Genomic DNA, 22,197 nt, shown 5'->3' with positions numbered 1-22,197 from the left:
GTGTCAACATATATGTCTGAGGAAAACCCAGGACAAAACCCAAACAGCACAGCCGGCACCGGAATTCGAACCCGGGTACCTCCCAGTATGGACGTGACATGGCCAGCACGCTCCGCTACGCGCTTACCTTATCTGGGTCGGAGAGCGGTCTATCTACCCAGCAAGTAGACGAGTTCAGAAAATCCCAGAGTGCTTAGCGTCGCTTTGAATTGTGGGAGTTTACTAATACCAAAGAAACGGGTGACATCCAAACTGTTCCGATTTCCTCCCTGGCGGTCCATTGTCCACGACGTGTCAAGGCCAGCGAAAGCGAAATGTGAAGGATTATTCTTCGTTCCCCCGCTCAGCAAGCGCCCAGGATGCAATGCGTGTGCGGAAAGAGCGCTGGGATTTTTTTAACTCGTCTATTAGCACCTACTCCAATCAGCTCCATCGCTCCCAAGCAGGTGGCACTCACACGTGGATTGCCTGTGCGCTCGAGTAGTGCGTAGTTCTGGTTTCGGCTCATTTGCATAGCGAAATTTGGCAATTTAGATCTCGAAGTACGTTCGTTTCTCACGGTATTTGATAAGAACAATTAATTTGAATAATGACTGGCTCAAATTCTGCTACCTCACATTTCCCAGAAAATCTCTAATTAATAAGTTAATGAATTTGATCTAATTAGTCGTCCAGAAGTTGCATACGCTGTCCTACAGGATGTCCGCCTGGCCGTACAACCAACCTGCAAAAACGAAATTCACGTTGCTCGACCTGTTTATACAATGTATGACCTGACTATAAAAAAACTGATATACAGGGTGTTTCACCTAAAGTGATAAAAAAAATCTAACTGGTGACGTACTCGCCGGAGGATTGTGTGACTTTAGTCAATTACTTTCTGGAAACATTTGCCGCCAATGAGGAAGGCTTTTGACAATTTTTAATTGCGGGAAATTCATTTTTGTCGATTGAACTTAGAAAATATTCAAGCGAGCCTCACTTTTTAAAAATAAATATGAAGTCCTCCACAGATAAACGCAGACCCAACAAAAACTAAGCACACTATCGCAACAGAAATAGTCGAAAATTAGTAAAAATTACGCTTTAGCCCCCCGCCTGTTTGATTTTCGCCAAGAAGCGCGCGAAATGTGTATCTAGAGGAGCAAGTGTCTCCGCCTCCATTTGTTCTGCTTTTGCCTTGTTTATGATAAGACGGATGTCACCAGCGTGAAGGTCGAAGCGGGGGAAAGAAAGGTAAAACAAGAGGCTGAAACACTTCCTCCTCTACCCGCATCTCCCGTGCGCTGTTCTGTGCGACAATCAAGGAGGCGGGGCGAAAGCGGAATTTTTACTAATTTTTCCTGTTTCGACTGTTGCTATACCATGGATAGTTTTTGTTGCGTCTGTGGTTATTCGTAGAGGACTTCATATTTCTGTAAAAAAAAAGTGAGGTTCGCTTGGTAGTTTCCGAAGTTTAATTGAAAAAAATTAATTTTCCTCAATTAAAAAGTGTCCAAAGCCTGTACACAGGGTATGACAATGAAAAAATGGCTAGGAAGCAAGCGAGCTGGTGAAGATGATGCATAATGTAAAAACCCCGAGACTAGGGAACACGTCTGTCCCTTCGTGTTCCCTAGTCTCGGGGTTTTTACATTATGCTGTACACAGGGTGTTCCACCTAAAGCGATAAAAAATTGTAACTGGCGACGTACTAGCCGGAGGATTGTGGGACTTTCGGCGATTACCTTTTGGAAACTTTTGCCGCCATTTAGGAAGACTTTGGACAATTTTTAAGGGAAATTTATTACTTTCAGTTGAACTTTGAAAATTGGCAAGCGAACCTCACTTTTTTTTGTTACAGAAATATGAAGTCCGCTAGGGATAACCACGGATCCAACGAAAACTATGTACAGTATCGCAACAGAAACACTATTTAAAAAATAGTAAAAATTCCGCTTTAGCCCCGCCTGCTTGAGTGCCGCGAAGAGCACACGGAAGTTGCGGGGAGAGGAGGAAGTGTTCCCGCCTCTTGTTTTACCTTTCGTCCCCCGCTTTGGCCTTGATGCTCGTGACACCTGATTTATCACAAAGAAGGCAGAACAAATGAAGGCAGGGACACGTCCTCCTCTAGATGCACATTTCGCGCGCGCTTCTTGACGAAAATCAAGCGGAAGGGGCTAAAGCGTAATTTTTTACTAATTTTTTCGACTATTTCTGTTGCGATACTGTGCATAGTTTTTGTTGGGTCGGGGGTTATTCGTGGAAGACTTAATTTTACTGTGAAAAAAAGTGAGGTTCGCTTGGCAATTTCCGAAGTTCAATTGAAAAAATAAATTTCCCGCAATTGAAAGTTATCCAAAGCATTCCTCAGTGGTGGCAAAAGTTTCCAGAAGGTAATTGCCGGAAGTCCCACAAGCTTCCGGCGACAGGGGTTTGCAGTAATAGTAATACTTTGTATTATAATACTATTACTGTAATACTTTTGAGTATTTGTATTATGTATTATAATATTCATTTTTGAAATGTATTTGTATCTGTATTATAATACACAAAATCGAAGTATTAGATGTATTATAATACTTTTGAGGGTGTAATACCTTCCCAGAGGTCGTAGGTACGACCTCCTACGTGTCACCGGTGCACTTTATCAGTAATTTTTCGTGTCCCACAAACATTTGGACACCAACACGGCCCCTATTATTCCTGTGCCCCAAATTATCCCAAAGGAGTGACCTCGGGGCTAGAGGTTAGTGGAGGCTTCCTTGCATTCCTTCCATTTCAGATTCCGTAAAGGAAAGAGTGCGTCCAGTCCAGGCACCCCTGTACACTTTTCAACGGCCCACATTTTATCATCCAGACTGGACGAAATCAAGACTCTGCCACACTGAGAGCAAACTGTTCACTGTGATCGAATTGATCAGCGCTATCTTATCATATTCGGAAAAGCCACGCCCCATAGAGGACTACCGCTTTGCGTACATGCTAAACATGTAAGCATCTGAGACAAAACGTCATTGGAGAATGACTGTGCGGAGAAGTAGTGCGCAAATTATATCGATTTCTGATTTTATTTTCCTTTCTTTCTCCCCAAGTTACGTAGCGATGTATTACTAGTATTACGTACTCGTGTAATACACAGTAGTATTAGTATTATGTATTATAATACCTCAGAATCAAAGTATTACGTATTAGTATTATAATACCGATTCCTAGGAAGTATTATGTATTAGTATTATAATACAAAATATGAGTATTACTGCCCAGCCCTGTCCGGCGAGTATGTCGCCAGTTAGAATTTTTTATCACTTTAGGTGAAACACATTGTATATATACTCGTACTTACCCTAACTCCCAAATCCCATACGAGTGTGTACATACAGCTATAGAAATATGAGTTACAGTTTGCTATAGCACTAATATAAAACTGTCGCATATAGTTTTTGATTCTCTAATGTGAAGTGCTAGCAATATCGCGTTTTTTTGGTAATGCACCATATTGACGCTGACATGTAGGATACGGCAGTGGTTTATCTTGCCATCGCAGGACAAATGTATCGAAAAAATTATTGCCGTTGTGGATTGTACGTGGAATGCGCGGATTTAGGGGAGGGGGTATAGATATCATGAACCCCCTATCCATTTCGGTTGTAACATAGTGCTTCAATTAACCTTAGTGTATATAGCATGCTGTCCAAGGCAGGACTGTTCCCTAAAGAATCATGGACCTGCCCCTAGGAAGGCATTATTATTACAGTGATATTGAAGTTGTCAGAAGTTTGTACATCACTCCCGACACATGTATAAAGCTGAAATATCAAAATAAAGAAGATGCAGGGTGGTGCATCCACACATCATCAGAAAAGGGGGGGGGGTAGTAGAGGGGCCTAGATAAATCACTGGACTGTGCCATAGCCGATATGACAAAAATATCAGTGTTCTAGAGCATGTAGGAAAAAAAAAAAAAAAAGCACCATCTGAAGTGTTGATTTCTGAATTCAGAGGTAACGCTACAACGCTTCAGTCTCGTGGACCATTATCTATTCAAAACAGAAACCATATTATTGTCTGCCATTTATAACGCATCAATGCGAGTTCTCTTGCCCCAATAGGCCATTGTTAGCAAAATAAAGGGATGCGAGCTGTGTAGCCTCCCACAAGCTGAGTTAGCAACAACATCCACTACGTCGCCCCAAACAATCACTGTGAGAGTCGAAAAAGGCAAAAGAAAACAAGGTTTCAAATTCTCTTGGGCTGTCTGGAGGCTGTCACTTCAATAGCGAAGGGGAAGGATGACACGACCTAAAGAAAGATGACTGTTTTGCTGAAAGACCTTGAAGGACAAGGTTTTTCACACATATATTCAGGGTGGCATGCACATGTGACCCTGACTGTTTTGCCTGTACACCCACTGCCTGGTCTATTCAGTTAAACATCAATGTTTCTGATGCTTTTGTGAGAGTGCTGTCTGGATGTTCTTCTCTGGATTGCCTAATACACTTTCAAAAGACAAACATCGGCACAATTCTCTATGAAGTAAGCCCGGGACGCACGTTCCCTGTCGAGCAGCATGCCGCCATCTGGCAGACAAACCACTCAGAAAACACATTTAAAAAAAAGAGGGAGCTCTGCTAACTTTGTGGACCAAAAATTGTGTGTAGTGTACAAAACATGGCCAACTGATACAAATGAAACAGTTCAGGTTGCACAGCAATGTGATAGGGAAGATTGTTTGAAATATTAGTGAGTCGTCAGCAAGTCTGTTTTTGTCTGCCTTTTGTTTTCACATTTTTTATAAACTTGAATTCTCTCCAAAACTTATGTCTGCTACACAACACATTCTTATGCTGCATAAATATGAAAGACACAGCAAAACATGTCTCTTCGTGATAAATATCACACCATGGCATGAAGTAACAACAATTTTGCAAACGTGAGTGAACACCACCGTATGCAGATTCATGGCACAAAAATTTGAATGGAGTGTTGACAAATTATTTTCGCTTTGTACCTGTCTGACCTGTACCTGTCCGACACATTTTTATTACTTGAACAATTTACGGTTCCTCATCTCATTTCTGAGGTAGTAGTACCCTTGTGTTTGGAACAAATCATTGTGCTCTGCTCTGTAGGACTTACAAGACAATACATCATAACTGAAAACCTCATTTCTCCATCCATATCATTTCAAGACTTATAGGCATTAAACTTAGCGAACCACAAGAAGTGTCCCCCAATGACAGTCTTGATGTGCTGGAGGCATGTAAGGAATACACTTATTGTGTGTGGTATCAATATATCAGATGTTTGTACAGATCAGTATCACTGTTTGAGTCACTAGCAGAAAAACAAAAAAAGGGTCCATTTTTCGATTTTTGTGTTGTTCAAAACCCACGTAAAAACTCAAGCGGACATTAGCCTTACAGTACAGTACGTGTTCACCAACAGGACCAGCATGATCGAGAACAATGTAGACTGAGAACAGCACGCAGTGCTCTTTTTCAACACCACAATACCATGAGCAGGACCTTTCAGGAGGTGTGACTAAGGCATCTGCCTTGCTTTCTGACCTCCTTGCACCAGTGCAAGAAGATCAGGGCACATTGCATTGCAAACGTGCATGGCAAATGGGCATGGCCCATGTGCCATGACGTACAGCTACACATATTAGATTTTCATTTTGACACCTTAAATATCACAAACAGAGACAACAGTGACTCGAGCAAAATAATCTATAACTTCAAAAAGGGTTTGTTCCAGAACTCGTTTGACTTCCAACAGAGCAAGTGAGAAGATTTTAAAACAATCACACATCCAGGCAAATGACCAGGAAAGGTTGGATACATACATAATTGGAGCTCACGTTACTAGAACGAAAATCAGGCAAATTACTAAAGCTTGGCATCACAATACGGGCTCTTCGCACAAGGTACCTAAATTTAGAAATATATGTGTCAGTTGACAAAATAACCGAATGAAGTCTTTTGAACATGGTTTAGTTGGAATATCTGATGAAAACCTTGCAGCCATCTAAAAATGTTAAGCAGCCTCAAAACCCTCAATAACATAATGGTGAGAACTGCATAGGCATTTGGAGCAATTATTTTGTTAGTGTCAAATAATTGTCAAATTAAAGATGCTCTTTGTGTTTTTATTATTATTATTTGGCTCTGGCAATGCAGGTGGTGTCTACAGCAGTTACGACACAAGACAGCTGCAACACAATCTGTAAGAATTGATCCAACCTTCGCTCTCTGGATGCTGCATTAATTCATCGGATGCGGCTCAATGTCACTTAGGCCCGGTTTCACCAACCCCGATTAACATCTGAACCAGGATCAGCGGTCCCTCAACTTCAATTCCCCCCCTAACTCTCCTTAACTAAGGGTAGTTATTGTCACTGAAAGATGCATCACGTCACTAACTAACGTTCCTAAAGAGAATTGAGTGTCAACTTTAGCGACACTTGATTATGGTTCAAAGTTAACCAGCATTGGTGAAATGGGCCCATATTACTGGCGTTATCGCAATAAGTGGATTTTCCAAGGTGGACTCTCCATCACTGTGGTGACTTGGGAAGTCTGGAACACACAGTTCTCCATTGCCCACTCTAGCAACTTTTCAGGACCACACTTATGTCTATTAAATCAGCTAGACTCTCGCCCTCTTACAATGACAAAACTACTTTGTGCTGAAATGCTGAAATCTATCACATCAACGCTCTGCCCTACAAGCAACACCAATACCTTTCTTCTTTTCACTGCGAGGTTTGTCAGCTAAACTACCGCAAGCAATGGGGTAGAGTATTGCCTCTGTCGATGAAGGACCTCATCCAGAGTCATCATCAAAATAAAGTTGTTGCACCACAATCACCATAGACTAGAACTAAATCATCTAGTTACAGCAAGCAAGGGAATCTTTGCTTCACATATAAAAGGCTCCTTTGGCAACTCGGTGTATGTCGAACGCGAGTGAATAAACTCATTCGTTTTCAAAAAACTACTTTGTTTTTTACATTTTATGCCACACACAAACTCTTCACAACCAAAATTCGAGAGAAATCATTCACAATACTATGCTCTTTCACCGTGTCATTCTGCATCCAGTGACGCCATTTTCCTCTCCCAGAACTGCAGTTGGGCCCTGAGTACATTCATTTGCAGCTTGTGCTGCATTTCCTCGTAGCATATCTGATTTTGTACTCTTTGCTTCTTGAGCTCAATGAGTTCCCGATCAGGCATTATTTTTGAATCGCATGGAGCACCTTCTTCTCTTTTCCGTTTCTTGCAGCTCGGTGCTTCGTTGCTATCACGTTCAAAAGTGTTCTCTTGACAACTGTGACTCTCGGTCACTTCTGCTTTGATACCTTTCTGTGGCAAAACCTGGAGCTCTACTGAGGCATCCAAAGAAGAGTCCTCTTCTGGTTCTGTGATGAACCTGCTGTGGAAGATGAGCAATAGAGAAGCTTTGTCTTAAATGACACTCTCTGGCACAAACCTCAAATGATAAAAATGTAGAGACATCCAAAATGAAATATGTACCACAGGTATAGCTTCAGACATAAAATTGGTACTTGCTCGATTCATCAGAGAGGCTCATTAGTGTAATCAATTTTAATTAATTAATAGAACCAATATGCAGGGTGTTTCACGAAAATCCGCCGGCTAAATAATTCGAAAACGGCGCCACCTATCGGGGAACGTTTTTTCCCGGTTAGCATCCTTGATACACCGGCCACAAACTGGCCGCTCAGTTTCTCATTTGCATGCGCTCATTAATTAAATAAACATCCTGACTTTTTTGTTTTACTTCGCTGGGCCTTGGTACCTGTGCCGTAGCGATGGTCACTCTGAGACAGTGCCAAAGCAGTAAAAAAATAGCTGCGACTTTTAGTGATTTTTTCGAGCAATTAACTGGTTTTGGTTTACAAATTTTTTGCACGGAGCAGCGTAGGAATGCGCTCTTTCGCTAGACTATCCTACGCTGAAATTCGTGTTCATCCACTTGTATTGGTGGCGGGGGAGCCGCAAGATAAGGAACAGCCGCGAGCGAGGGTTTGATATGGCTTCTCGTTTTCTACTAAACTCGTAAACAGGATTGCGATCGTGCCATTGGGTGGGCCAGACAGTGCGCCTTTATCATCATAATGACAATCACTTGCCAATGGCGATAAAGCTATTTGTGGTTTTATAAAAATAAATTATTTCTACCTAGCCGTCCTTCTGGAGATAGTAAACTGCCATGTAATGATTACGGATTGCATATTTCACTACAAAAGGCCTCATCCAGTGGCAATGCTACCCACGTTAACAGCAACCCACTTTCGTCCTGTGTGAAATAGCTTTATCGCCATTGCCAAGTGATTGTCACTATGGCGATAAAGGCGTACTGTCTGGTCCATCCAATGGCACGACCACAATCCTGTTTACGAGTTTAGTAGAAAACGAGAAGCCATATCAAACCCTCGCTCGCGGCTGTTCCTTATCTTGCGGCTACCCCGCCACCAATGGAAGCAGATGTACATGAATTTCAGTGCAGGATAGTTTAACGAAAGAGCGCGTTCCTGCACTGCTCCGCGCAAGAAATTTGTAAACCAAATCCAGTTAATTGCTTGAAAAATTCACTAAAAGTCAAAGCTATTTTTTTACTGGTTTGGCACTGTCTCAGAGTGACCATTGCTACGGCACAGGTACCAAGGCCTGGCGAAGTAAAACAAAGAACTCAGAATGTTTATTTAATTAATGAGTGCATGCAAATGAGAAATTGAGCGGCCAGTTTGTGGCCGGCGCATCAAGGATGCTAACCAGAAAAAAAGTTTCCCGATAGGTGGCGCCGTTTTCGAATTATTCAGTCGGGGGATTTTCGTGAAACACCCTGTATATCAACATCCAGCAGTCTGGACAGATTCTTCTATCAATCCGTAACAGCGCAATATTCTTGGTGTCAATTTTTACACTCATGCAGCTCCTGGTCACGCATTCAGTCTGTGTACATTCGTATGTAGGCTCTAGTGCGCTGAAGATGTTTTTCAATTATTCAATTAACGAGGATAAAGTACAACTCTAGCACTTATGACGTTAAGTGTCCAAGATTGAAAATTTATTGTATGTAAATGATTGATTTATGGAAGCAAGGCAAAAGAGTATAAGAGGAGCACATGTCAATGCTTAAGGGGGGATGCCAATAGGAGGGCCGCGCGCTGGCCACGTGACTCTCGGGAGCCAATCACTTTCCGAGTTTTGCTTTCTTCGATCGCACCCTGCTCCCTTATTTGCTGTTGGAGAAGTGCGAAACTACGGCCATCGGAGAGCTGGATTTCTCCTCTTTCAAATGATATCAAGATGGCGCCGATCGGTGGGAAAGTTATCGCGCGATTGGCAAAACAGAAAGAGCCTTCCGAGCGTAATTTCTACTCACTTTTTTGCGAGTGCGGGTTACAAAAATAAGTATTTAATCAATTTCTAGTCTGAATTTGACTGAAGTACTTCGTGACATGATAAGTGAAGGCGTGAGGAGCACAAAAATGCACACTTTGAAAAACCGACTTTTTGGACAAAATTTGACATTTTAATTGCCGCATCTCCCCTTAATTTCAGTGACAACCTCTGTAGCTCAGACTGACTATGTCACCAATGCACCGTGCATGTGGAAGAAGCCATAAATCTGTACAGTCATGTCTCGCGTATCCGGAATTCACGTATCCGGAAAACTCATTATCTGCACTGCTTTACCGGGGACGAACCTGCTACCATTGGCTTTTGTCGCGGTTATCCGGAATTCGTTATCCGTATCCAGACAGCAAGTATGGGGACCAATGTCCCGCGGCCTACATAATTCTGATTTGCTTATCTGGAAATATGTGAACGGCCTCTATCCTTGGTATGCGCTGTGTTTGCATTGTTCCGGAAAAGGGTCACATCTCAGATTTTTCAGGTGTTCAAGGCGTACTACCGAAGAGGGCTTGAGGGATACATGGATACATTCGATGTACCGAAGAAGGAAAACAACAAAATGTTGGCTTGAGGTAGAGCTTAACAGCGGCAGGGTGACACAGCTGGTACCGAGGCAGTGAGCAAACTTCTGTCACACGTGTTAAAGATGCCTACTAATTTCACTCAGTCCACGTTGCATGACTTTCTGATGTAACGGATACCGGGGACAATCTTTTCCTCGTTTTCCTTCTTCTGGGGCAATGAAGATATCTCCTAAATTTATTCGGTTTCCCTGGAACTTCATCTGATTAGCTTACCCGGACGAAAAGGGACGACTCCCAAGGTGTCCGGATAAGCGAGACATGACGGTATACGTAAATAATTGGCACTTACCTGGATACTTGTGCAGTTAAAGAATTCTGCGATGTAGATGACTCAGCGTGCATGGTCACATCAGGTGCCCCAAGGCCTGTCGTGGACGCACAGTCGAGTGATAGTGGGAAATCATCACAAACGATCGACAAGGCCAACTGGTAAGCAGGTGTCAGGTCTGACAAATTGCCTAGAAATATGCAAAATTCACCGTAACTATCAGCAAGAATCTTGGCACAGCTTGGTTAAGTGGCCGCAGAGCGCCAAATATCATTTTCTTTTGCTGGCTTCCTGAAAAAGTTTTCTGATTCAGCACTGCACTGCATGTGAAACAAGCTGAGAGGTTCAAAGAAATTGTACAAATATGAGAGTTCTATATCTTACTGTGATATACTACAAAGACTAATGTACTAACAAAGAGAAATCTACTAACAAAGGTAGTGCTCGAGTCTACAATCAATTAACCCACACACTTTGTCTCGCAGCGTTTATGAAATCTGCATTATTATTTTGTGTGATAAGAAAATTGCAAACTGAATTATTATTATTATACCCATAATTTACAGCTAGTTATATGTATAAAGGTAATTGGAAGAGTAATCCATACTTTGGGAATCATTATTTAATTATCATTTTGAGTAACTTTCAAAACCAGGCCAATAATTATCGATCAAACATATCCAAAGCTAATCGGTAGTCAAACTTTTAACATATGCAAAAACTTTGTCTAGTCCTAGACTAGTCTAGTCATGTCTAGTCCCTCATGTCAAATATGTGTAATTTTTTCTAACATTTTTTGGAGAAGAGAGCAGCTTCTATTTAATATGCCTAAAACAACATCCCTGACAAGTATCCTACTAGTTAACTTCTCCATTTTGGCACAATGGAGCTTTCAAGTTGCCCAGCAGGTCTCCTCCATGACAGCAGTGATTTATCCAGACCCTGCTATGCCTATAGCACCCCCTGCCTTCCTTTCCCGTGCACCTCCTACAATGGGGAGGGTTCAGCTTTAGACACATGTCGGCGATGATGCATAAAGCTGTTAAAACGTAGCTGTAATAGTGACCCACCACACACACACACCCGTGCTTGCGATTCTGGATAAACCACTGCGTGACAGCCACAAGACACAACAGATATGCCGATGCTGTGTTTGTCAACATCTTTTTCTTTTTTTTTTCATTCTGTAGTCTGCTTTCTGATTGCCTGAATCCTCAGGAAAGGACTTCGATGAGGAGCTGCTCTGTGAACCCTCACTACCAATAAAATACAATGCTGCAGGGGCACTCAAAAGCACCTGCAGTCGTCTGCTATTGCGTAGGCACCTCCTGTAAGCACCATCGGGCACTACAGCTTTTCTGAAACTTGAGTTTCTGCATCAATTTTCTAATGCAGAATTTTTTTCATCTATATGTAAAGCGAGTCTGTATTTGCCGATTAAAACACTGCTTTTGAAAGCAATGTAAGTTAGTTTACAGCATTATTGCAGAGAGCCATTCAATTGTAAGGTACATGAAGAGGAAAGGGATGAAGACGAGGAACAAGGGACAGTTTTGAGTTGAGACTAGGAGGAGAATAAGCCCCTTGTAACTTGTCTTACAACAATTATCTCCAATTTCAGTCTAGAAACTGCACTGCCACCCTCAGGAAAGCTCATTACTACCCGACATTACAAAAAATTAATAGAAACTTAGAAAAGGAACATTTAAATCCAGCAAAAAAGTAAAGTTTGACTCTATTGGCAGAGAGGGGGGGCAGAGGTCACAATGCCCCCTCCCTCTTAATGCACAGAGGTCGCGCAGGGTGTCAGGACATCCGTGTAGCAACGTTGTGAGTCAATTTTTTACTGGATTTTTACGTTAACTAGCACGAAACATGTAATTCATAGGTAGGCTTGTGACTTTTCTGATTTATCCAATAAACTCCCTCCGATGTTTTTTGTAAAAAATCGGATTTCTCCAATGAACTCAGATTTTTCCAACGCCCACGTGGCGGCGTTACTGTTTTTTCGGTTTCCTTCTTCCTTTGTCCCCCTCTTCCACGCCTACTTTTTGACTTCGAACTGATCTAGAGCCAAAAAATGGGTCACAAGTGGTAGCTTCCTTCAGGGTCGCTGGACGCATGAATGGCCCAAAAGAAGGATAGTACATACACTTCTCCCATCTGTTCTATGCATCCTCGACCCTAGGGACCGTATTTGACCCCGGGCACTGGGCTAGTTTGGAACAGAACAGTTCTGTGTTCGTCACAACTGCTACTCATTTTGAGCCTGGGCACCATTCGCAAGTTGTGCAAATACGTTTGTTTGTACTTCAATAGCTTTTCGTAGTAAAACATCAGCGCGCTACATCGTGTGGTCTCAGTTAGAGCCCTGCACCATCCGCAGATGGAAGCGGATATCCGCAAGATACTTGCGGATTCTGATGAAAATTTAGCACTTCCTGCGTTGTGCGGATCGGATGCGGATGGCTCGAGGTCGGATGCGGATGTGAAAGCAGCGGATCGGTAGCGGAACAGATGCGGATATACCGCGTGCTGTAATTTTTCAACCAGCAATTGCTTTCTATTGCGCGCCGACAGCGAGCACATGCTCGGGTTCACCTTTGACCATGCATGGCCAAGACGGGAGAGGAGGCACTCTGGCATCTCGAACCACACGAGCACCGGCGAGGTACCGTTAAACACGTTGCAGAAGTCTCTCCCTATCGCGTTTGTTGAAAGGTTAACCTTTGCTTGTCGTCGTGAGTCCTTCCGTGACAGCATGGAGGCATCCGAAATTATACCAACATATGATTCCTGCGGTCTTTACGTGCCCTACGAAACTTGCAGATTTTGTGGATCGGATGCGGATGGTGCGTTTTGCTTAGCGGATCGGATGCGGATGTAAACTGTTGTGTATGCTGCGGATGCGAAAAATCTCATCCGTGCAGGGCTCTAGTCTCAGTTACTTTTGCACTTCTTTCATTGTCTCTGTGATGACTGCTCCGAAATACTCCGAAATCGGCGCCATTCATTTTTTAGACTTTTTAATCCTCCGAGAAACTTCGAATTTTGGAAAAGTTGAGAACTCCGATACACACCCTCCGAATTTTGCAAAATGAAAACTCCGAAAACTCGGAACCCTATTCATAGGTTTTCCCTCTAAACGTTCATCTGGAGTGTCAGCTCGGTAGACTTCTCAGAGGGGGACTTGCCACCCCTGGGGAAGTTCCCGGGGGGAAGGGGCTCAGGCCCCCAAGCCCCCACGCAGTCAGCACCTATATCTGACTCTCATTAAACAAATGTACAAACCATTCTTCCTCTGAATGTTGAGAGCAGCCTTTTTGGCTAGCATGAGGGTCCTCTCCCACTTGCGCTTCAGTTGGTCCATGGTTTTAGCATTGCCCTCATTAAAGCATCGAGCATTGACTGCATCCGTTATTTCCAGCCAGCACTGACGCCTCTGCATGTTGGTCACTGTCTCGGAAGCCTTTGGCCGCATCGTCTCTCTGCGTTTCCAGTACTCAGTGATAAGTGCCAGCAGGTCGCTCTCTGACCAGCTGGGCACCTTTGCATCGCTGTTCTCAGCGCACCTGAAGCAAAAAGCCAAATGAAATCTCAATGTTGTTGGTCCTGCTCAGACAAACACACACACACATACACATCATATTTAGCGGCAAGATGAAGGACGCTGTGACCCTCTGAAGAATCGTGACAATCACTTCAGATTTGCATTATTATTATTATTATTTCAAATCTATTTTTTTCACTGCTACTTGTGCGCGATATGTGCTATGCCCAAGTGGGTAAAATGTATCGATTGAGTCAATTAAATAGACGCAGAGCCTAAAGTGCTTCGAAATCATCTGTTTCGTATGCATCGAGTTGAGAGCAAGGAAATAAAGTTTCTTGAGATTACGTAACTGTTCCAAGATTGGAACATACAAACAAACAAACACAACATTTGACTGGCAATCACGAGGCACGGGTTCGGTTCCTGCTGCTGTCTGGCTTTTTCGACGACTGCCATATTTCAATGTGACGTTTAATTTATTCCAGCTTGTGTGTCTGTACAAAAATATAGTCATCACAATGGCCTCAATTCTTTCTTGAGAAGTTCTCAATTCTGCACTTCCATTTTGGGGCAGCTAGAATAGTTAAGAAATCGATGATACCCTTGAGGTAGGCTCGCGAAAATGTAAGAAAATGTAAACATCTATTTTTGATCTGATTTATATGAAGTCCTGTTAGACTCCCCAACAGTGGGCACACAAGTAGAAAGCTCCTCCAAAACAATTATCATGTTCATGATTTGTTTTCGTGTGCATGTACGTTTTGACAAGGCCTCAAAAGGACGTCACAAGGGGTACTGATCACCTGCCACATGCATGCAATTCCAGCAAAAAAGATTAGACTGGGGCATGTCCTCTTCTAGTTTGTTGTTATCAGGTTATCACCACTGGTTGCTCAACTTCACACCAAAATTATATATAAAACTTTCCGAACAGTGGTTGTAACTGAGAAACAGTGTAGTGAACAGGACTTGTAACTGAGATTGCTTTGTCTCAACCCGTGACCACAACAATCGTTACAAACACTGTCTTGACCTAAACAGTTTGGGAACCTAGTCTTATTGTCTGACATGCAACGGTACCTCTTTGGAATTTCAGTCCATCAACCTGCTTCTACACTACAGCAACCAGCAATGTGCAAACAATTCAAACAAAAATAGTGCTGCACATGATTTCCACTGTTTATACATGATGTCCACTGTCGAAGTCACTGGCTATTTGTGCAACAAAACAAATTTTATTTACTTGTAAAGATCTGTTGTCTGGATGAGCTCATAACCCGGGCATCAAACATACCTACCAGATTCTCAAACTGCCTACATCTTTAACAGTCCATCAAACACTTGAAAATCAGAAAATTTTGCTGTGAGGTACGAACAAAATTGAGCCTTTGGATAATGTGTGTCCTGCACAAACAATGTGCATCGCATGCATTACACAGTGGGACACTTGCTGCTGTGAAGTTGCTTAAACACAGGCAGTTTGAGGAGATAAATGATTAATGAAGTTTTTAGTTCACAGTAAGGAATAAGGAGACTAAAATCTTGGGGAGCAGACAAAGAGAAGAATGAAGAAGTATGAGAGAAGATAAGAGGTAAGAAGTGTATTTTTGATGGCTAGAAAAGTTAGTCCATATAATTATGCTCCTCTATGTTCCAAGAGGTTATTTGGACCGTCCTAAATAAAGGTCACTTTGCTTTCTGCATTCTATGCACTTCACAAGGCTTGGTGAAAAAAGAAATGTGCTTAGAGGTAGACGCATTTTTAATCTTTGTCACATTAAAGTGGTTCCTTCCAAGGAGCTGACAACACATATTTGTTTCCTGTTTGGCGTGCTTTTTTGTGCTTGTCGTCGCCCCACCTGAGGTTTGGCTTTGCCGAAATGTGTGCCACCCTGTACGCATCGCAGTTTTTCCGTATAATCGATACCCACACAAACACTGAACCCGTGACCCTGCGCGAACGCTCCTGCCGCCACCGCAATCGCCTCCCTTCCGCTGCCCTTCCCCGTCTCCTACGAAACCCTTCCCAACATCTCTCCCTCTGCCATATTAGGCCTAGTTCACCTAGTCTCCGCGTCCGCTGTGGATCCCACATAACAACACCCTGTCTCCCTTTTCCGAGTGCGCTTTTAGCCGTTCTTTTGCAACGATTGAACAGCGATGGAAGGCACGTACCCGCCAGACGTTAGTCGCCTGTCATGCAACATGTGCGAACTTAATCACCGAGGAAATACACAGCTTTCTTCTTACTTACTTTTCGATGAGGTAGTACATGTAACCTCCGCGGTCGCTACGCTTGAGAACGCGTCGCTCAGACCGCGGAGTATCGCTAGAATCAGCGTTGTCCGCCAGCTTATTCTTTCGTCCGTCTATGTCCGTCAAAGCTCTATCGTCTTCGTCGTCGCCCGTGAATCTCCTGTCTGCATGTTTTCAAAAAACATCGCGTCCTCGGTCCTCGCGTTCCCCCTTTCTCCCTTACCCTTGCCAATCTCCAGCCCTTTCGTGTTCCTTCCTGCCTCCGCCACCCCTTCTCTCCCTGCAGTCTCTCCTTTTGATCTTCGTGTTCTCGGCGTTCTTTCGTTTTTAATTTTCGTTCCTTTTTCTTTTGGAGGAGAGGAGGCTCGCGCGAGGAAAGTGGATGATACTGGCAGAGGCCCTTTGCGAAACGAAGGGAGAAACTGGAAAGCGTTTCAATCCCGTGTGTTCGCACTTGCGTCACGTTGATGGGGTGAAATGGAAATCTAAGCAAAGTTGAAAAGGAGAAACCACTCCAATTCGCCGATCCACTTGCGCTCTTTGTTAGCACTACCATACCAAGGTAAATGCTTCCACGTCGTGAGGGAAGTGAGGTGCGCAAGGAATATTGCGTAGGGTGGTTCGTTAACCACACACGAACAACAGAAAGCGCTTTGCACTGCAATGAGAAATATTTCTTTTGATGTATTCCCTGCTGCTTATGAAAGAAGCCAAATAGGTAAAGCATATTTTTTCAGCGCACAAGGTTTCCCTCCTTTCTCAGCCATTAAGAAAAAAACAAAAACAAAAAAAACAGAAGTTCAAACCAAAGCGAACGTAGAAAGGATCAACCATTGTGTTCAACACAGCCTGTTTTAAGGTTTCCTATGTTCCATTCTTATTTTGTGAGTTCGATATGATAACAGGATCAAAAGACACACACAACTCACCTTAATTTAGCTCTAGTACAATTTGCACAATAGCATTCAGTGATATGTGATATGCAACAGCACTCTCAGTTGCACACACCCTGTATACATCTCTCGAGAAGACATGCAACTTGCACTACAAACCCACACGAGGCCATTTGTAAATATAGGGACAGCTTTTCCTTTTATTTTTACAAACACACATTGCTGTATCAGCAGCAAATACCACATCCCACAGCAGCTATCATCCTGCTCGTAAATACAGTCAGCATTTACCATAGTCTACCCTACATGTATTCATTCACAGAGAAAGGCACCAGCGGCAACACACATGATGACAGGAAAAAGTTTGCATGCAACAAGCCACGCTTTGAACTCACTGTAAATACAGAACTTATTATAGAATAAGTTTAAGTACAGAATATATGCTAACAATATTTAAATTAGGACTGTTGTATGCCCCATCGTAGGAACTGTTGAAATTCACGCAAGAACACGTTAAAGTTTTCACCCAATGAACTTGTGCCCATGACCAAATGTTCTGTGTCTGTGATCATCTACAATATGCTGCATCATTTCAAAATCATCCATTTGATTGTGCTGTTTATGGAAAGGCACAGGACCTACCCTCCAAAAACTGCTCATAAAATCGCACTTTCGTACACAATTTGCAGAAGAGATGCACCTTTAAAGGGATCATGGTTTTGTTTTTCAAAGACATAACCAAGGAAAATGGAGGAGCTATTGATTAAGAAGGTTGGAGTCTGCTCCTATTTGCTGCACAGTTTATTTTCTTGCCCTTCTTGCTATGCATCATATTCTAGTAAAAGTTACAACTGGAGCCCAGAAACTAAAGCATTTTGTAATAGCAGAATAAGGTATGTTGGTTTTGATAGTGCAAAATGTTTCACAAAGCAGCAGGATCTCCCAATCAAGGCCACTGGTTAGGTACGTAAAAATTACGAACATTATTACATGAAACACACAATTATGCATTTGGTATTCTTCGAATTCCAAGTACAGTTGCTCACAGTACAGGACGAGCAATTTTTGAGCAACGTCCTAGATAATATAAGCAATGCTTTACTTTTTACCAATGACCAAAGTAATATCAGAACGTAGCAAGGTAGAAGTAGTGTCATTTCTTTACAGGAGTACTTCGGTACTTTATGTGAAAAGTGAACAACCTTGAAACAAATTATTGCACTGTGACCACCAGGAGATCTTTAAAAAGTTTTTGGTGCTGCCCCTTTCTCTGAACAGAATCCCACCATGGATAACCTATATGGATCCCATAACACGTTATACTTGCAAGTGAGCTCAAGGGTAAAGTATATACACTCCGCTTAATTATCGCCTCAACCTTGCTGAATTCACTAGGATGCCAGGAACAGAAAGCATTCACATTTCGTATGCTCATTTTAGAATTCTCAGGTGGGTTAAAATGACACTCTCGAGATCGGCAACACTGTGAACACAACTTCACCAAAAACAAGAGCTGAAATTACAAGCAAGCTTCCAATTGGAACACTTTTCTTGCCCCTCTGGTGAACTTCGTACTAGTAGGTTAGAACGAGGGATAGAATAAAAATGTTGCCCATGGAGTGGACCTATGGTTCACGCTCAATTTTGAAACAAAAATTCAAGGGTCTTTCAAGGACCATTTAAGAATCTGTTGTGATTTTGACCGGGATGTGACACATGGTTATGGCCAGGACTTCGGTATTTCACAAAGATATTTGAGCAACGGGTATGACACGACAGAATACATGGAGAGTGCGCAACGGTGATCTGTTCAAACGCGTCCTACGGCTCCTGACTGTTAACGATCATAGGATAGAAAGCATGGCGAATGAATACAGCGGAGGGCATTGTTCGTTTCTTGTATGCTTGAAACTATAGTTCTGACATAAGTTCTGTCAAGCAGAATAATGTAATATTGTGTAATCTGTGTAATAGTTCTCGGATAAGCAGAATTTATGCTGCAGCTCCACGAGAATAAGACAGATGTGGAATTAAAATAGCATTTTGAAATTTCAGGGTGTTCAAGGGTCTCAACGACCAGTGAGAGCCCCGTGGACCATTAACTTCCATATTTACCTGTGGATCTGTCCCACACATCCAAAGGTCCTCCCATAATACCAGCTTTGCGCCACCAGAAGCCTCGGAAGTATTTTCTCAACTGTTATTTTAAAATAGCTAGTACGTCATGGCGAGACAAAGCTTCAACATTTAGAAAATCCTCGAGTGCAGGTGCATGTACCATAGACAGGGGCACAACAAACATAGTTCGTAGTCCTTTACACCCGCACTCATCCAAACTTTTATGTGACCTTCCATTGTGGTGATGTTTTTCAGCAATCATTCAGTCCACACCTTCAGCACTGCTGCCACAACCAAGAAATGAGAGAGAATGGCAATCGACAAAAAAGCACCAGCAGTGGGATCCCAGCCCACGACCTCCAAATTCCGGTAAGCGATGCTGCCAGTTGCCCCACACCAGCTACCCTCTCACCACCACAAGCAAGCCACACTAAGAAACACAGGGTGTATCCCACTGATGGTGCTTTTTTATCAGCTGCCATTCTTGGCCAGCTGGGAAGCAATATACCACATTCATGGACACTACTTTGTTAACACTGGCAGAAAGCCAGAGCGCAAAATCCGTTCATTAACTACATAATCTTTTTTTTTTAATTAAGCAAAACTGTTCAGATATGTACATAAAACTAAGACAATATCCACTGCCTCAGGTTATAAATAAATGCACGAGTACATGAAGCATATCTTCTTTTCATTAAGTTCTTTGGTTTCCATGAAATCACACTGATTTAGTGTTATTTACTGAATGCTGATCCATTTGTGGGAAGATACTCAAACTCTATACCAAGATTTTCAGTGACATATAAAGGAGAGAGATTATTTAAACTATTATATATGTCTGTTTCAAAACAAACTTTACCAACAAATTCTGCAACTATCCTCACAAAACCTCTTCATGATAAGAGGTACAGTACCCAAATCACCCCGTTCTCTGCTTCTGCAGCAGTACACTGAATTTCACATGCTGACAGGGGCAGCGATTAGCCAAAATTCGAACCTGCAGCATTTGGGTACATGTATAAGTAACAATGACTGCTACCCTTTGATGACAAAAGTAAACACCCTAGTTAGAACTGACAGAGCATTGCAGAAAGACATTGCACTTACGTGGAACAATGGAAAAATTGGCACAGTGGCTTCCACATTGTTCCTGAACTAACAACATAATCACTTCTCTTGCTGCACATCCTCTTCAGTAGCCATTATCAATAGGAGACGATGGAAAATTGTGACAGGATTAACAATTTGTTGATAACCAGTCATACACAAAGCAGCTCTCATGCAATGGTCCCATATATGCAGCCACGGTACAGCTGCATGGAAAAGCTCAAGGCACCTACTACAAGTGTGTCCAAAATTGGATGTCACGTACCTCTTACCTTATGTGGCTGATTGGGTTCTGTCTTAAATTCCCCAAAGTGTTACTATTTCAATCACGTAGCTTTCCCTCAGTTTCCTTATGCGCATAGAATATCATATCATATATTATATGGACAATGCAATAGATTATATTTTATCACATAAAACATGCCGTTCCATTTTTGTAAGAAAATTTGCAATGAAGTAAGATAAATATTCATTTTTGCATACTCATTAGGTACTGTTGATTATTAGGTTGATCATTAGGTACTGTTGCAAAATCATGCCGTACCCTATGACAGGTAATTGAATAAGTGTAACCTTTGATGTACTGAATGCATCATGCAGTACCACTGGAAAAACTGCAGTAATACTAGAGAAACTAGTAACGCAATTTACATTACAACACATCTGGTATGTATGCATGTATGTATGTGGTAACGTTCATGTGGTATGTGTAAGACATACCAAATGAACTGCACAACAATGCTGGACAGCATGGTTTCATGTGTACAGCTATTTGTTCTGCTATGATCTGAACAACTGTGTTATCCATAGAGCCTGAAGTTTTCAGGGAATATTTTTTTCTAAATTTGGGGGGTAAAAATCGGGTAAATAAACATGTGCTTTAAATTCATGCAAATGCAGGTGAACAAACTTGCAGTATGCTAAATTCGGGGAGAAATCGGGCTCAGTTACTCACACTAACTGTAGTGGTTTGGTGCGAACTGTGATGTAACTGCATTTGTTGCCAAACAAGTAAGTAAGTGAATTGCTACGGACATCCCAGTGAGGGCAATTTGCCGGGTAAAAATCTGGTTTCACCCTAAAGAGGCAACCTTCAATTCAGGGTGCAAATTTGAGGAAGAACCTGGTAAAACCCTAAAACTTCAGGCTCTAGTTATCCACACACAACAGGGCTGAAAAATTTAACACTGTACCCTGCCTCGATATAGCAGTTACATTTGGTTTCAATACTTAATTTATGTAGTAGCAGATGAGATAGTTTCAGCTTTCACAAAAACAGCCATGAAAAGCCACCGCAATAAATGATATTTTTCTCATACATTCATCAAGGACTCACATGTGCACATGCAAAAATATACCCTAAAATTACATTATGTACAGGGGACACGAAACTATGTACATAACACAGATCCTAAACATATGCTAACAAATGGTGTGCAAAAACAACGAAGTCACACTGCAAAAACAAAAGTGTTTGCAGTTATGAGAAGCTGCCAAATATGCATCAACAACACTTAAATAAGGAAATTGCGTTTAGGCACCGATGCATGGCCATCATTTGACTGACCCAACCAGTAAATTAAACCTAAAAGTAGAATTGCAAAGCATAAAAATGGTTTTCTAAAATGTACTAAGTTCACGGAGTAACGCTGATACACCCTTGTTTAAGTGCAAGGCACATGGAAGATGTTTTGTAGCTCGTACTACCGAGAGAGAGAGAGAGAAAAAAAAGTCATTGGCTACTACTGTATAGTGTGCCCCCTTTTCTGTAAGCCATAACTGCTTCTTGCCACAGGAAACAAAACACAAAGCTGACAGTTTCTGAACAGATGAACGTGGAATGAAGGCCTTCAATCAAACTTGTCTTCTTGAGGGACGCTGTAGAGCAGCTTTTGGACGCATTCCGTAAGCCAGACTGTAATAAAAATGCCAAAGTCAAATTACAGAAAGAGTCGACAGACACAATGTGGTGTGCGGGGGTTATCCA

At 42.3% G+C, this 22,197-nt stretch overlaps 2 protein-coding genes across 5 annotated transcripts in view; both read right to left on the bottom strand.

Annotated features, from left to right (window-relative positions):
- Positions 1-6,963: 6,963 nt before the first annotated feature.
- Positions 6,964-16,316, bottom strand: LOC135378449 (uncharacterized). 2 transcript variants are annotated; one of them, XM_064611495.1, is made up of 4 exons: positions 16,091-16,316; positions 13,575-13,855; positions 10,305-10,473; positions 6,964-7,419 (listed from the first exon to the last, which is right to left on the bottom strand). In XM_064611495.1, the coding sequence occupies exons 1-4, from the start codon at positions 16,108-16,110 to the stop codon at positions 7,071-7,073; spliced, it is 819 nt and encodes a 272-aa protein (XP_064467565.1). In that variant the 5' UTR covers positions 16,111-16,316; the 3' UTR covers positions 6,964-7,070. The 2 variants fall into 2 exon arrangements, with proteins under 2 accessions (XP_064467565.1, XP_064467566.1); XM_064611496.1 differs by having other exon boundaries at positions 6,964-7,416.
- An 849-nt stretch (positions 16,317-17,165) lies between these two features.
- The window catches only part of LOC135378448 (Y+L amino acid transporter 2-like), an 83,118-nt gene continuing 78,086 nt past the window's right edge, over positions 17,166-22,197 (bottom strand). For all 3 annotated transcript variants that reach the window (XM_064611494.1, XM_064611492.1, XM_064611493.1), the window contains one exon: positions 17,166-22,125. In XM_064611494.1, coding sequence (XP_064467564.1) covers positions 22,061-22,125 — 65 coding nt within the window. In that variant the 3' untranslated portion in view covers positions 17,166-22,060. The remainder of the gene's footprint in view (positions 22,126-22,197) is intronic.

This window comes from Ornithodoros turicata, chromosome 1 (assembly GCF_037126465.1).
Source record: "Ornithodoros turicata isolate Travis chromosome 1, ASM3712646v1, whole genome shotgun sequence".
Classification (NCBI taxonomy): Eukaryota; Metazoa; Arthropoda; class Arachnida; order Ixodida; family Argasidae; genus Ornithodoros; species Ornithodoros turicata.
This window is presented reverse-complemented; position numbering and strand designations above follow the sequence as displayed.

What these genes read in the sequence shown, in the direction of transcription:
- LOC135378449 (XM_064611495.1), bottom strand. Translation starts at nt 16,110, where the DNA reads ATGTACTACCTCATCGAAAA. An exon ending in ATGTACTACCTCATCGAAAA is followed by an intron (nt 13,856 to 16,090) that starts GTAAGTAAGAAG and finishes TTTTTGCTTCAG; the next exon opens with GTGCGCTGAGAACAGCGATG. An exon ending in CAACATTCAGAGGAAGAATG is followed by an intron (nt 10,474 to 13,574) that starts GTTTGTACATTT and finishes GCATATTTCTAG; the next exon opens with GCAATTTGTCAGACCTGACA.